The sequence below is a fragment of the Mustela nivalis genome, assembly GCF_964662115.1.
Source record: "Mustela nivalis genome assembly, chromosome: 15".
Lineage (NCBI taxonomy): Eukaryota > Metazoa > Chordata > Mammalia > Carnivora > Mustelidae > Mustela > Mustela nivalis.
The window spans coordinates 80,808,510-80,823,901 of NC_139034.1; the positions used below are offsets into that span (position 1 = coordinate 80,808,510).

The 15,392-nt window shown below is 39.2% G+C and overlaps 1 protein-coding gene across 1 annotated transcript; it reads left to right on the forward strand.

Moving 5' to 3' along the window:
• Window positions 1-14,357, forward strand: LOC309849128 (protein-lysine methyltransferase METTL21E-like). Its single transcript, XM_082701443.1, has 6 exons — window positions 1-270; window positions 435-655; window positions 1,348-1,427; window positions 11,275-11,435; window positions 12,157-12,274; window positions 13,513-14,357. The coding sequence occupies exons 3-6, from the start codon at window positions 1,358-1,360 to the stop codon at window positions 13,914-13,916; spliced, it is 753 nt and encodes a 250-aa protein (XP_082557569.1). The 5' UTR covers window positions 1-270; window positions 435-655; window positions 1,348-1,357; the 3' UTR covers window positions 13,917-14,357.
• The last annotated feature ends 1,035 nt before the right edge of the window (window positions 14,358-15,392 follow it).

The following is a 15,392-nucleotide window of genomic DNA, read 5'->3' on the forward strand; positions in this document are numbered from 1 at the left end:
TTCACTTGCTGGCTCTATGTCTATTCAGGAGACACTCGCAGCCCCCTCGTTGATGGGCATTCCGGCTCCACTGCTGTGCACCGGACGCTGGGAAGCCGCAGCTGTCAGGATCCTAATCCCTCCTGCGAGGACCGGCTGCCAGCGTGTACAGTAGTAAACTGCAGGCATGCTTCGGGCTGACCTTTCCAGCACTCTCTGAGGTCTCTCCAGCAAAACAAAAGTTGTGAATGACACTTTTTAAGCTTCTAGAAACTCAGCTAACCCATTTAGGTATGTCTGGACTTAACCTTTAAAGAATGTTGACCTTAAGGTAGACAGGTGTAATGAAGACTGCTTTTTTTTCCTTTTTTTCTTTGTTCCTTTCTGTCTTTCTTTCTTTTCTTTTCTTTCTTTCTTCTTTTTTTTTTTTTTTTTTTTTTTTTAACCAATGGAAGAGGAGCTAAATTGGGAACAAAAGGCGCGTGACCACGTTTGCTGTTGTTTAGCCAGTGACCTCGGACCGGGTGTTACTGAACTTGACGCTTTCCTCACTTGTAAGCTGCAGGGGACAATGATTTGTCTTCTGACCTACTGAGACATACTGCAAAGAACAATGCGGTGGCTGTGAAAAGTGTTCTGGGATCCTTGGAAGAAAGGAGTGCTATATAAATTCACGGTAGTACTGTGATTATTTATAATATGAACCAAAACTGAGGTGTAAATTATCAAATCGTTTTTGCCCAATGTTGGAATAACTGCTCATTTAAACTTACTTGCATGATATGCTTTATTTGAGAGGGACAAAATAATTTCAGTTTTAAATGTATTTGCTGAGATGATATGGGTTCTTTAAAGGGAAAGCTCCTCAAAAGGCCATTTGGTGGTGGGGCTGTTAGACATTGGGTACTCACTAATGATGTGCTGATGGAAACCAGTGAACTTTGCGTGTATTTTAGTTTAATCCTATGGTTTTTTCACTACACTGAACGAAATTCATTTTCTTCCAATGTTTTAACACCTCTTAAATGTGAAGATGAAGATTGCTATCTGACCAGTCATTATAAAGATGGTGTCTTTCTTGGTGATAGCTGAGGTAGTCTAGAGTGAAATAATGTCTTTGCTTCTTCCAGTAGCTTTTAAGACCTCTGACTCTGAAGCCTTTGTCTGAATTTTGGTTTGTATTGGATAGCTTGTGTGTTTGGGGGGTCTATCTTAAATCATGATTTATTAATATACAAAATTTTGATAGAATTTTCTATGCTATGTTTGATGTTACTTAAGCTTTATTAGGTAAATGTAAAAGCACTTAAAACTTGTGCTTTTGAATTGATTATTACCATTTGACATCTTAATATGTTATTCGCTTAGTTTTCAAGAAATGATCAAGAAAACATCAATATATAGCCATCGATTAGTTCACTGCTTAATGGATCCAGGAGCTGAAAAAGGTAAATTATTTTATGTTTCTTTATATTATTTGACAAATTCTAAGAAGACAGACAACTAATAGAATATAAGTGCTTACCTTCTCAGTGTTCCCTAATGTCTTAAACAGAGCTAGGACTTATCAGTTGCATATTGTATCTTGGCTTGTGTTTCCTAACCTGAAAATATCTATAATGTGAAATGTCTACTGCTATACCTATGGTCCTGATGGTATGTTAGAGATTATTTTGACCAACAAATTAAATATATAGACTTGCTAGCTAAGTGTGTAGAGTTTTTTTTTTAAATATGAAAAAGAATAGATTTTTTCCCCCAAGTGCTATACACTACATACATGACGGTGATTTCTAAAATATTTCTTTTAAGATAGGAAGGGAGATAAAAATAGTTTTGTGTAAAGCTACAAGTTTTTATGAATGCCTGCATTTAAGATGTTTTTAAACTATAAAAATGTTTTTAGCCTATGTTTACGGTTCCTCTGAGGTATTAATAGAGACAAATATATAATGTGACTTGACCTTTCAGTATGAGGAGAATTTAAGTTTGAATTCTGCTCTAATTGTAGTTATTTGAAACTGACCTCCCATTTTTACATCATTTTTAATATCAGGAGTGACTTTGCATGGATTATGTAACTAGCCCCATTGTCTTGAGATAAAAAGTGCAGACACACACTGCCTGAAGAGCTGGTACTACGTTTTTGTAGAACATTTGTTGTACAAATTTAATTATCTTGGCTTCTTTCTTCTCCTTTTTCCTTTATCCACACATGGACATTTTCTAAGAAATGTAGTCCTGGCTTTTTCCCCCCGCTTCCTTCTTTAGGCATACCAGGTGGCCTCTACCTAGGTAAGCATATCTTTAGGCCAAGAGAGCTGGGAGTATGCCCAGTGTTGGCAGCCTACATGTCTTCGACACAATGGTTTTACTGTAGTGATTTTTGCAAACCTAAACATTTAAAGTCGTAATCACTTAGAGAATCCAGCCATTTAGATGCTTTGAATGAAGATTCAGTTTCTGTGCAGTTTATGAATAAAATTTCACCATTATCATTATCATTAGTAACAATGCTTGATTTCAACTGTGCATACAATAATTTGGCAGATTACAAAGGAAATGGAAGAAGTTCAAGGTACGGTTGAAACAGAACTAGTATTAAAATATTTTATAACACAAGAAAGCACACCCCATCATCATCTAGATAGCCAATTAAAGCTTTAAAAATATGTTCGCAGGCAGATTAAGTGTGTGCTGTTGGGGCAGGATCAGATGGCTTTTTGTTGGAAAGACTTCCACTAACCAGAGGAACACTCAGTTCTTCAGTGCTGAAGGCTATTGACCTTACCTCTCCTAACTCTTATACTTAGTATGTTGCGCTTGAAAAAGATGCGACAAGCCTTATAGTCCAGTTCTTCTATTTCCACCTTGGCCTGAAGGTCCAAGAATTATACGACATCACTAAGTTACACACAGATTAATGTTAGGACTATGATACATACCAAATAGTCCTCTGTGTATAGTTTCTAATCCTGCATTAAGAGTCTAAGCTTCTAAAACCTTATCCACATTAACTATTATGAGTATCTTGTGTTGCCGACCTCCTGGTGACAGTTACTCTCTAGCCATTAGCCCATGTTATAAAATAGCTCCACAGGGTCTGGGGCCCTGGAGCAGGTTCCTCCGAGCCCCGGGCTCAGTGATTTCTGTGCATGACTCCCAGATCTTCCCCTGCTTACTTAATATCCTCTGTACTACCTTGCGTCTGTCCAGAGTCCTCTAGAAGCAGATGTTCAAGTGGGATTATATGTGCAGGAGATTTATGGGGGGAAATGCTTGTGGACGATAAAGAAAGAAGGGACAGAAATGGGCGGGGAGAGCCATCAGATCACGGTGCAGGTCTGACACGGGAGAGAGGAGAGGGGGCGAGTCACCTGCTAGCTGCGTGTCATCTGTGAAATGGGAGGGAAGTGACATTAGCGGGCAGCCCCCGGGGAGGGAGGGCCTCTGAGGAGCCGAAGGGACAGAGCTGGAGACGTGGCATAGCTGTGCTTCCAGCGGTACCCTCCCTTAATCCGAACGGCACACCTCTGTGGCCAGCACGTCATACCACAGAGTAACACACGTTAAAAAAATAATTTCCCTTTGCAGTTGTACACCTCTGCACAACCTATATTTTCTGTCTCAGTTTATGGCAACTACATGTCTCCGGCTGCCCAGAAGGCTAGAATCATCCTAGTCCCTCTTCCTCATGCCATTCATCGTTCCATCCCGCGCGTTTTTACCGACTCGTGTTTCTGACCCTCCTTCCCTCTGACAGCACCATTGTCTTCCTTCAGATCGTCATCGTCTCTTCTAGTGCCTGTTGTAAGTATCTCCTACCTCCCTGGCTGCCCCCGCTCGGGGTCAGCACTCTTTGTTTATCCTCTCTTTGTCGGACTCTGTATCTGCATGATCTTTCCAAAAATTCAAATCCGGTCACATTCGCCTTCTGCCTAAAATTCTTCTGTGCCTCATTATCTCTAATAAGACAAACTCAAGACTTTTTAGCATGACATAAGTATTTTACCTCATGCTGCAACCCCCACTTATCCTACATTTTAGTTCTCAGAATTTCCCAAACTGGAAAACTGGTCAAGAGTCTTGTTGCCAATGGGCTTCTGCCCGTGCTGTTTTCTCTGCACGAAGTGTCCTGTCCTCTCATTTGACTTGCAGACTCATCATCGTCAGGGCTTATGTGATTCTTTCCTGAGCTCTCTCTTTCTACTTTTGAGTCTATCTCGTTGCTATCTATCTATGTTGCTCTATCTTTATATTCATAGTGCCCAGATACTCAATAAAATGAGTGAATAAATGAATTAGCTGTAACTGAGGCCTGTTGGCTAGTCTTGCAATTTGTTCATTGATAATGATCTCACGTTTCTTGTCCCCAGTCCATTGGCTCTTCGCAGCATCTAGTATAACGTATTATTTAGGGATATCAGATGAAAATCTTTCTCAAGCATCTTTATATATCTTTACAGAGTTGGGTTATGAAGAAGAAAGTTTATTTGAGTAGTTCTGTTGCTGTTTAAGGGACATATCAAACTATAGTCTGAGGCAGTAATTTTAATGTGATAGTTGATGGACTACAGGATGTCTAATTACTAATGTGAGATTCACTCATCAACACATGGTATGTGTTTAAAAAGTAACCTGAACAACTACCTACAAAAACTAATACATTTTCCACATATTGAATAAATTGACTCTTAAATATATCAGTCTGCCTTAAAGGTCTTCAGAACACAAGTTTGAGTGTCAAGTTTGCATGTTGATTCTTGCCCTGGAGGAGAGGTCTTACCACTATTTCACATGCTCAGAAATTCATACTTGGCTTCTAGACCCAGTGCTGCTGCCTTAGTTCAGCTCTGGCATCTTTTGCCTGGACTATTGCAATAGTCTTCCAAGAGCAGCCTTTAGCTGCTGCCCAGAGGTGAGCGCCTCAATGACAAACTTGCTCATGCCAATTCCTGCCCAAACTCCTCACCTTGGAGGACAAGGGTCAACATTTGCTCTGTTTGTTCCCACAAGTGCAATCCCAATCTGCTTCCTTGGGCTTATTTTCTACAACACCCCAACAGGTACCTTGTACACCAGCTCCGTGGGCTTTTGACCACTCCCCTGGCCCGTCTCCCCATGGTGGCAGTCAGTTCATCTCCCTTCTCTGCCTGGCAACCTCCCTCTACCTTCCACATACTCAAATATCTCCTCCTTAAGAACGCTTCTCCTGATTCACCAACGAGTGGTGCTTCCCAAAGCACTTTAGAAATACTTCTCTGACGATGTTTATCATGCTTCTTTCACAATTGTTTAGGTGTCTGTCCCCACAACAATCCCAGCAGCAGACTCTGAGTACAACTCATTTTTTTTTTCTTTCCTATTTGGATGCTGAGCAGTCCAATAAAAGATGATTTGTCTTTCTTCTGTAAATGTAACATTGTCTGACTCACTTGGTCAAAGAGACAGCCTCTGTATATTCTTGAAACTAAGCAGACCTCCAGACAAAAAGTATTTGTGAACTCTTTTTAGGAATTAGTTTTAACGTCAGGCCCAAGGCCTTGACATTGCTGAGGCATTCAGAATTCTATCTTTCAGGTTAGCCTGTGACCACTTACTAATCAGAAAATACCTTTAACATCTTTTTTTTTTTTTTTTTTTTTTTTTAATCTCTAGCTATTTCTAAGAAGCACATGACATTCATCGTTGAATAGAAGATTCAGTTGAATGACAAGTCTCTTTCATTTAGTAGAGGGGATTTTACTTTAGATTTTGCTGACAGGTTTTCCATGACAGCCCTCAAATGGAAGCTTAAATTCACCTGTCATAGCTATTAAAGACATTTTTTTTTTCAGTGTATTTCTATGATCTGACCCTTTCATTTATTATTGTTGTTATTGACCTTAAAAGTATAGAAGAGAAGAATGTAGAGAGTGCTTCTGTTTTTGAAGTCTTGTGGCAATCTAGCCTCTGAAGTGAATTCACTGTTAGATTTTCATTCTAAGAAAAGCATCATCATAACATACCAGAATCCTGCTAATTTTCCCTTCATGCTTGAAATTGTTAATTCTCGGGAGAACAAGAACACCTGGTAGATTTTATTCACTATCAGCAAAGATTAGTTGAAGGAAAATGGTGTTAAATCTTTCTTGTATCAAAGAACATTAAAATAAGATGAGCCCAAAACAGCAATGTAATTGTAATATTGTCTTGATTATGCCTTATTTACAGTTTGTTTTGAAATTTATGTTTTAATATCAAACTTATTAATAAAATAATGCTCTAAGATTATAGTAGATGGCTTTTATCTAAAGATACAGATATCAGCTTTCTGCTTTTCATATGAGAAAGTCAAGATTCAATGTTTTGTGTGAAATTACTCAGTTTTAGTTACTTGTCTCAGGGCCTAAGTGTTAGGTAACAAGGACAGAATATGTGTGTGGCAAAAATATTCTTTAGAAATGCAAATTAGAATTCCATTGTATGATAATGCTATTAATTTTTGCAGGAAATTGTTCTTCGAATCTTAATGAAAGGTCAAAGAATATCTACTCATTCATTAATCTTCTCAAGATTCAATCCCATATTCATTAAATAATTAAGCATGTATTTTAAGAAACATATTCTTTGAATAATATTTGGGGACTAGATTTCTCCTTTTTATTACGAGGCTCACATAAGGCTCTATGGTGCATCTTACAGATTCGTTTCAGAGGTGCTTGTCGAATATTGCTAAAACTTAATATTAAACATGTCTTTTGACATAAATAAATGACTACTGTTAAAATTGTTAAATAACTAACAATGTAAATAACTAACTACTGTTAAAACTGTTACCTCAAAATCTTAAAATTAAAGTTAATGGTGAAAAAGCAGCAAAGCTTTAAGATAGAAATAACTGCACTTGTGTATTTGCTTTTAAAATCCTACATGTTATATCTAGACAGATTATTTTAAGCCGCCAAGTTTGGTACATTTTGGTTTCCTGTTATAAATGATGTTATCTTTTTATCAGACTGACTTCTTCAGGAATGCCTGTAGTGTTTATATAGTATTTAAATGCAAAAGAAAATATTAATATGAAACATTATCAATTAAATTTTATTCAACCTGATCATATTTTCTGTATAATACATAGTCATCTTAGGTGTATAATTAATTTTAAATGACCACATATGGATGGATAAAGTTTGCTCTTTTAAGTGTATCTGCAGTTAATAGTGGCTATTGTTGTTTCATTAAATCTCTTCAAAGATCCTTTATTGGGAGGATAGTATAAGTAATTTTTGAATATAATAATATATTCACTCATATGTTTTTAAATCTTACTTCCTTATAAAGGTAAAGATGTGGCCATCCTAAAAATTATGGCTGGTTTTGTTTCTTTAGAGTAAAAAAACCCCAGGAATCGTCTGTTATTATACTGTTGTTAGGACCATAGCACTAATCTGGTCCACTAACCTTTAGAGGAAACTGCAAAGTCAGAGGCGTCAGACTGTAGCCGTAAATATTCACTGGCAAAGTTTTCATATCAAAGATTGGAACTTTAGGAGATGCTCCTGGGATTTAGTGTACTCTAACATCTATTAATCCCTGATACCTTGGGTGGCTTGTCAAAAAGTGCTCCACTTACCAAGAGTATGCAAGGAGGCCCAAGAGGGCACATTCAGCGAAAGGTCAAGGAAGCAATTACTGTTTCCTGCTCTTCCCTTAAAAACTTCCACAGCAAATGCTTCCCCCTTCCCCCACCTCATCTTAGCAAGGCCTGTGAATGGAATGAAATGAAAGTTCACTTTCCAGTAAGACACATTACCAATATTATTTGGTTCTTAGAGCTCTTCTTGCATGTGAACAGATGCCATAGTTGAAGAAGTACAGTGACATAGATTTGAAGAGGTGGCTCTTGCTGAAGATGATCAGTTTTTCATCTCTTTGTTTTCCTGTATCTCTGCCCGGTGTCAGTGTTTGTGCTGGTGGTGGGGCGGGTGTACACTGGTCCCTTCCTATGGCATGAAGTCAAGTTAGAGTTTTTTTGAGGAGTACCTGGTTCTGTGTGGATCCTTAGAAGGATGCTATAGAAGGATCGCAGAATTTAGGACAGGAAATCTTTTTTTTTTTTTTTTAAAGATTATTTACTTACTTATTTGACAGAGAGAGAGAGAGAGAGAGAGAGGGGGCAGAAGCAGGCTTCCCACTGAGCAAGGAGCCCGATGTGGGCCTCGATCTCAGGACCCTGGGATCATGACCTGATCCAAAGGCAGACGCTTAACAACTGAGCCACCCAGGCACCCAGGACAGGAAATCTTGTTGACAGGAAGTGCCCCCCTGGGACTGGGGCCTCTGAGTGTCAAACTTGATCTACCGCCATCTAGCCATTTTGCTCCCTGAATACTGGGGAATGATATTATCGGAGCTCCTAGGACAGAGTTGAAAATAACATCTCTTAGGACTTAAGGACTTAAGATGTCACTTCCACTAATTCTTACCTCAATGCTGTGGAAAAGTTTGAAAGTCTCTTGAGGCTTTCACATGCTCTTGAGTCCAGAATTTTTAAGACTGGAACTGGAGGGGCTCCCGGGTGGCTCAATGGGTTAAGTCTCTGCCTTTGGCTCAGGTCATGATCTCAGGGTCCTGGGATCGAGCCCCGCATCGGGCTCTCTGCTCTGCAGGGAGTCTGCTTCCCCTCTTTCTCTGCCTGCCTCTCTGCCTACATGTGATCTCTCTCTCTGTCAAATAAATAAATAAAATCTTAAAAAAAAAAAGACTGGCACTGGAGAAATATACATATATTTATATATAAATGTAAATATATATATATATATATATTCCCCCCCCCTACATTTTCCTCTATCCTAAAATTTTGGAACATGTTTTAAAAATGAAAGTTTGGTCACCTTGGAGCTTACTTTTTTTAGGAGTGATAGACCAAAAAACCAGTGGTGTCAGATTTTGGCTTAGTATTGAGAAGAATTTTCAATAATCATTTTCTGAATGTACCTTGTGAAATAACATATTTATCCTCATTGGAAATATCCAAAGAGGCTGACGAAGCTGGACATGTAGTTTACACCCAGCATGAACGTGAAGGGCAAGGGTAGACTAGAAGGTACCTGAAGGGTTTTCCACCTTGACATTCTAGGATTCGCTGACATTTTAGTTTTGAGTGGTGCATCTGTTTTAAAGCTTTGATGATTGCAACGTTGGAAACTGAAAGTTTTTGATTTTTGAGATTTGGGAAATAAGTTTTCTAGGAGGAACTTTTCTCCCATGAAGACCAGAATGAGAAATTTTGGTATTGCTCCCAAATTTCTTGGAAATACTTGTATTTGTTATTTGTTTATTTACTTGCTTATTTTTGGATCTCAGGACTGAGGTGTGAGTTAACCATCCCCGTCAGGTCATGATGCACTCCCATCAGGCAAGACCCCACTGTTGTATGTATATCTGTCTGCATGCTCCTTCCTTCCTCCCTCTTCTCCCCTGCGCTTCCCTACAGCCTCTTTTAGGTATTGAGAACCATGCTGAAGAGAACTGGGCCTGGATTCAGTGCCGGGGTCGGGGAAGTGGCCGGCAGGATCTAGCCAGACTCAGAGAACAGAAGCAAGACTTGAAGTCAGTGGGCTTTAAGGATTGGTATAGGAAGTACATAACTTCTCTATTAATGCAAATCATTGATCAAAGCTTAAACTTAAGACACAATTCCTTCTTGAAGCCTTTCCTTATTGACCTTCACACCGTGCATTCCCCCTTCTTTATTTAGCTCTAAAATTTTCTTTTATTCTAGAGGCATAATCGACTAGTAAGAATTATTTATATTTAAGATGCATGAATTATGTTCTGATATATATAGACAGATGTATAGATACATAGAAATGAACACGGCAATCAAGCTAATTGACATTATCCATCACTTCACAGAGTTACTGTTTTCTTGTTTTTGGGATGAGAACAGTTAAGATTTTTTCTCTTAGCAAATTTCAAGTATACATTATTATTAACTATAATCACCATGCTATGGATTGGATGTCCAGAACTTATTAATCTCATGTAAATGAAACCTTGCCCCCTTTGATCAACATTTCTCCATTTCCTCCACCCTTGCCCCTGGCAACCACCATTCTACTCTCTGCCTCTATGAATAAGTATAGAATTTTCAATCTGGGACCTCACAATTCAGTATTTTTGTTTGTATGGTGATCTTGTTATATTACTTAGTTTCATGACCAAGATATAATGAATTATAATAACGATAATGATTTACTGAGCTCCATGTAATAGCCAAGGTGTGAAGCACTTTACATACAGCATCTTGTTTAAATCTTCCAGCACTATTTGGTGGAGTTTCTTCTATCTTCCACATTTTACAAAGGAGTTAACAGAGACTTAGAGAAAGATGTGTATCTTGCTCCATAACTAGTTTGTAATTCTTAGAGACAACTAGTTTTTAAAAATTACATTCTAGCTTTTTAGGAGTAGAGAAGAGGTTTTGGAACAATCAAAAAAGAACTCACATTTTGGCTCCTTCATTTATAAGTTGCATGAGCTTGGTCAAATTAATAAGGCTCACTGAATCTTAGTTTTTGTTACCTATAAAAGTGCAAATAATAATGCCTACCTCCAAAAACTGTTAAAAAATTACATGAAATAAAATGAAATACATATTGAAATAAATATGTAATAATGAAATATCATATACAATATATTTAACATGGTCTAGTGTGTTAACTATATACTCAGTAATTGGTAATTTTGCTTATGAACATGACTTGATGTCACAGGTGTTAAGATGCCATGAGTTGCCCCAAAGTAATAGTATAAAAATAAGTAATAATAAAATAATACAAAGATATCATGTTAGATGGTATTAAATATCTTTAGCCCGGGTAAAGGTGGATCATAAAGGGTTTACTACAATACATTATTGACATAGCGGCTTATACTATGTAGTCAGTTTGAACAGTCAAGATAATATGTTCCATCATCAATCTTCCTCTTGTTCTAGATGAAGAGATTGGTAGCCCTTGGAATACGTTGCTTTTTAAAAAGTTATACCAGTTATAATTTGTTTCACGTGGCTTTGCAGAAATGGAAATCACTTTGGTAAAAATCAGAAAGCTGTGGGTTTTAGCTTGGAAGAAATGGATGCTTATAGTATGAGTTATTTTAAAATAGTTTACCTTACTCTTACGCTGCACCTAAAGTCAATGAATAGAAGTAACTTAGAATGAGTAGAAATGCTACCTTTCCACCAGGCTCTTTTTTCCGATTCTTACCAACACAACCACAACCATTGACCTTTTCTTTTCCTTTCAGTGAAGAGAGATGATGACAAGAAGGTGGTTGCAGAGATCATGGCAAGATGTTTTGTCCCAAGCCTAATAACAACCACCCCCTGGGAGGAATTTCACTTTGTCGGTCATGAGATTCGGATTACTGAAGCCATGGATTGTTACGGTGCTGTTGTTTGGCCATCGGTATAATTTCACACAAAATTTTCTATATTTCAATGGTTTTCCAGTCAGTTTTGTTCCTTGTTGTGTACCATGTAGAAGGAAGAAATAGGTCCCATGGTTCTATTTTGTGAATTCAAATAATGCTAAAACTTGTAAATCACAAAATTGGGAAAATGCTTCCACCAATGAATCCCATTTTTGACTTGTAGGGTTAATAGAGATTGCTGTTTAAACCTCCAGTGTTTTGTGACGATGGTAGTTTAGAATAGCAAACGTTTTTACTTCCCGTTCAGCTGGTTCCATTTGAGTTAAATAATCGTAATGAAATCTATCACTCAACATGCAAAATGTTCTACAAGGCCACCAATCCTTTACCAGTTGTCCCAAAGGGTGCAGAACCCCCCTTCCCTCCACTGTCTGCCCCAATCCCACACACTTCTTTTAAATGATTATTTTTAGAAGTTGCTTTCTTTAAAGACAATCAAACTTAAGCAACTGAGTTCCATAGTTTCTGTTTTCTCATCTCACAATCCCCAAGGACTTTTTCTAGTCTAAATGTTGATCCTGTTGGAGGATGTGCATCTGTTGATAATTTTCTGTAGTGGTGTGTACATATTCATGCATATATTCACACGTGTACACGTCATAACATTAGTGTATATGATTTATCTAATAGACTTTAATTTTAGTTTCTGATATTACTTGCAAAGCACTACTCTTTTCTTTTTTAAAACTTTCATAGGCCCTTGTTCTATGCTATTTTCTGGAAACAAATGCAAAGCACTATAATATGGTTGACAAAAATGTGATTGAAATCGGAGCTGGAACAGGGCTAGTCTCCATCGTGGCGAGTTTACTTGGTAAGTATTTTTGATTCAATAGGGTCAGAGAATTCAACGAACAGATGTTATTAGCTGCTTTTACTTTCCAGTTTACTCTGACCCTAGGCCTATTTTTAACTCCTTAATTGTTTGAATGGGCTTCATCAGAAACACTACCAGTTTTGGTTTTTTTAATTTAAGATTATTTATTTGACAGAGAGAGAGAGAGAGAGAGAGATAAAGAGATCACAAGTAGGCAGAAAAGGAGGCAGAGAGAGAGGGGGGGGGGGAAGCAGGCTCCCCGCTGAGCAGAGAGCCCCTTAGTTCTCTCCCCGGGATTTCTCTTTCAGGACCCTGAGATCATAACCTGAGCTGAAGGCAGAGGCTTAACCCACTGAGCCACCCAGGCGCCCCTACTGCAGTCTATTCTTGCCTGATGACATGGAATTGGCCAATCCTAGATTTATTTACACAGTATTTTCAGGCTTTGCCACAGTTCATAGTTTACTTTAAGGGCCAAATTTTATTGATTATTGGTTTCTACAACTTTGCCTCTTCTAATTTCTTCCTTCTATTATTCACTTTTAATTCAGAGATGGTTCATATCTTCTCCGTCCAAGTAGTCTTTCCTGCGTCTGTGGTCTTTGGCTGTAGGAACACTACACTCACATGGTGGCTAGGTTTTAAACATTTTTTTGGTGGGAATATTCATACTTGTAAGGGGGTCAAGCTGAAAACTTGGACATAAATATGGATGTCGTGACACTTCCAGTGTGACTCTGCTGAAAAGCCCTCTTTCCACGCCATGCACCTCCTGTTCAACAACAGGTTGCCTGGCGCAGTCTACACTCACTTGGCCTCATGTGACTTGGGCTCAGAATTCTTTTAGTGAAGAACAGGTGCGTCTTTCAACAGTGACTTCTGATTGCTCCACAGAAGGTTCCAAAATTTTCTCTTTCTTTAACGTATTTTTCTGTTAGCAGGTAGTAGATAAATAGCAAATAGCCACAGCAACAGTAATCAAACAAACAGAAAACCCAGGAGAACAGAAAAATGCAAGGGAGTTAAGAAGTGCTATGGGAATCTAAAATTTTTTTAAGGGGAGGCATAAAGCTGCTTTAGCATCTGTTTTGAAGGGATTTCCCTCCTGTGTGTACTGACCAGTCTTTCCTTAGGGTTAGCCATTGTGCAGAATTGCAGATGCATGCTGGCTTGAAACCTGATTGCTTTACCTTATCCCTCAAGGGTTACTTTTCCTACTGTTCTTGGTTTCATAGGTGCACACGTGACCGCCACAGATTTACCTGAATTACTTGGAAACCTGCAATATAATATTTCCCGAAACACCAAAATGAAATGTAAGCATTTGCCTCAGGTTAAAGAACTCTCCTGGGGTGTAGCTTTAGATGAGAACTTCCCCAGGTCTTCCAACAATTTTGACTATCTCCTGGCAGCTGACGTGGTCTACGCCCACCCTTTCCTGGAAGAACTCCTCATTACCTTTGACCATCTGTGCAAAGAATCTACCATCATCCTCTGGGTCATGAAGTTCAGGCTGGAGAAAGAAAATAAATTTGTAGATAGATTTAAGGAGTTGTTTGACCTGGAGGAGATTTCCAGTTTCCCTAGCCTGAATATTACGTTGTTTAAAGCTATGAAGAAAAGTCGGAGGAGTGCATGATACCCTCAAAGGAGGGCTTCGAAAGCAAAGGGGATTTCTAGTAGAGTGTTCCTTTAAAGAAGATCCTGGATGATCTGACATAGCACTGCCTTTCCCAAGTACCCCCTCGCACCCCCAAACTTGCCTCACCCCAGACAGGGAGTTTCCTAGATACAGCACCTGGTTCTGGAGGGTGGCCCAGTCATACATAGCGTGTAGTGACTGATCAGGACAAGGCCTGCTTCCCTTATCCTTCTATAGCACCGTTTATTATTATTGTTATCATTCTAATAAATGATACTGTTATTTTTAATGTAGAACTATAGGATAATTTTTAATATCTCTAAAATGAACATTCTTATTGTTTTTAATGTAAGCTTCTCTGGTTCTCTCTTTAGGAATAAAGAAAGAGCTTATAATGGGATCTGCAAGTAAATCTGAAAAGGCAGATGCATAATGTGATGGCAAACGTGAGATTACATTTTGTGGTTTTCATCAGTGCCAGTTTTTAGGTGGTCTGTTGTCTCTGCTTGGTGGGGCGGGCCTTGAGCGCAACCTCCGAAATCAATCACGCTTGTGGATTTGAGGTTATGGGCAAGGACATTTCACTCTAGTACATGAAAAATGAACGGAAGCAAACATAAACACAGTTGAGAGTTTGGAGGAGTTATTGTTTTATTTTTAAGCCAAGTACAGCTATGTTATATAACAGAAACAGAGATAAATATAAAAACTTTGGGTTGAAAATACCCATGAAAAGATTCAGGCCTCTAATCTCTAATAACCAGACATAGGACTGGTTTTAAAGTTGAAAGCTTTTGTGATGCACATATATAGACCGAGATATCTGAAATCCTGTGTGATTTTCTTCACATGGACCTTAGAGATTAGAACAAAGACCGAAGTAATTAAGTCAGTGCAAGGAGGGGGAAAAATAAGGATTGCGTCCCAGTGGTTCAGACTCCCTAGGTGGGTGGCTACTCCTGGAGTGTTCTTAGGCTGTCACAGAGCCCTGGGGCGGTGCTTATTCTCCTAAACCCAGCCCTGTGCTTTGCTGGAGGTTCTCAGGGGTCCAGCACAGCTGGCAGAATGACTGCGCAGGTCCCGGGCTGTGAGGAGGGGGCAGAGGTAGGCCCAGCAGGTTTCGGGTTGTGTGGGCGCTAGGGCTGCCGTCCAGTGCCTCCTGCACTGACGCGCTCTCGCCCGGTTTTCACAGCCCGGTACTGCAGGAAGGCATGTGACCCTACGACCTTTCTAAGTAGCTGAGGGAACATCCATCCCTACCCCTTCTTCACGACCAGCGCTGCTGGGGCTCAGGGGGCGGTCGCTGGGCCCGGGCACCTGGGCGCACAGGGCTTGTCTGGGCCTGGGGCCTGTGTTCTTACCACCGCACTGCTTTTAGGCTTTTAAAGCAGCAGTTCTCAAGCTCTTTTGGAAATGAGTGACGTCCTCTCTTCAAAAAGGGGTCAGTACCCACCAAGGAAAGCAAGTACATCC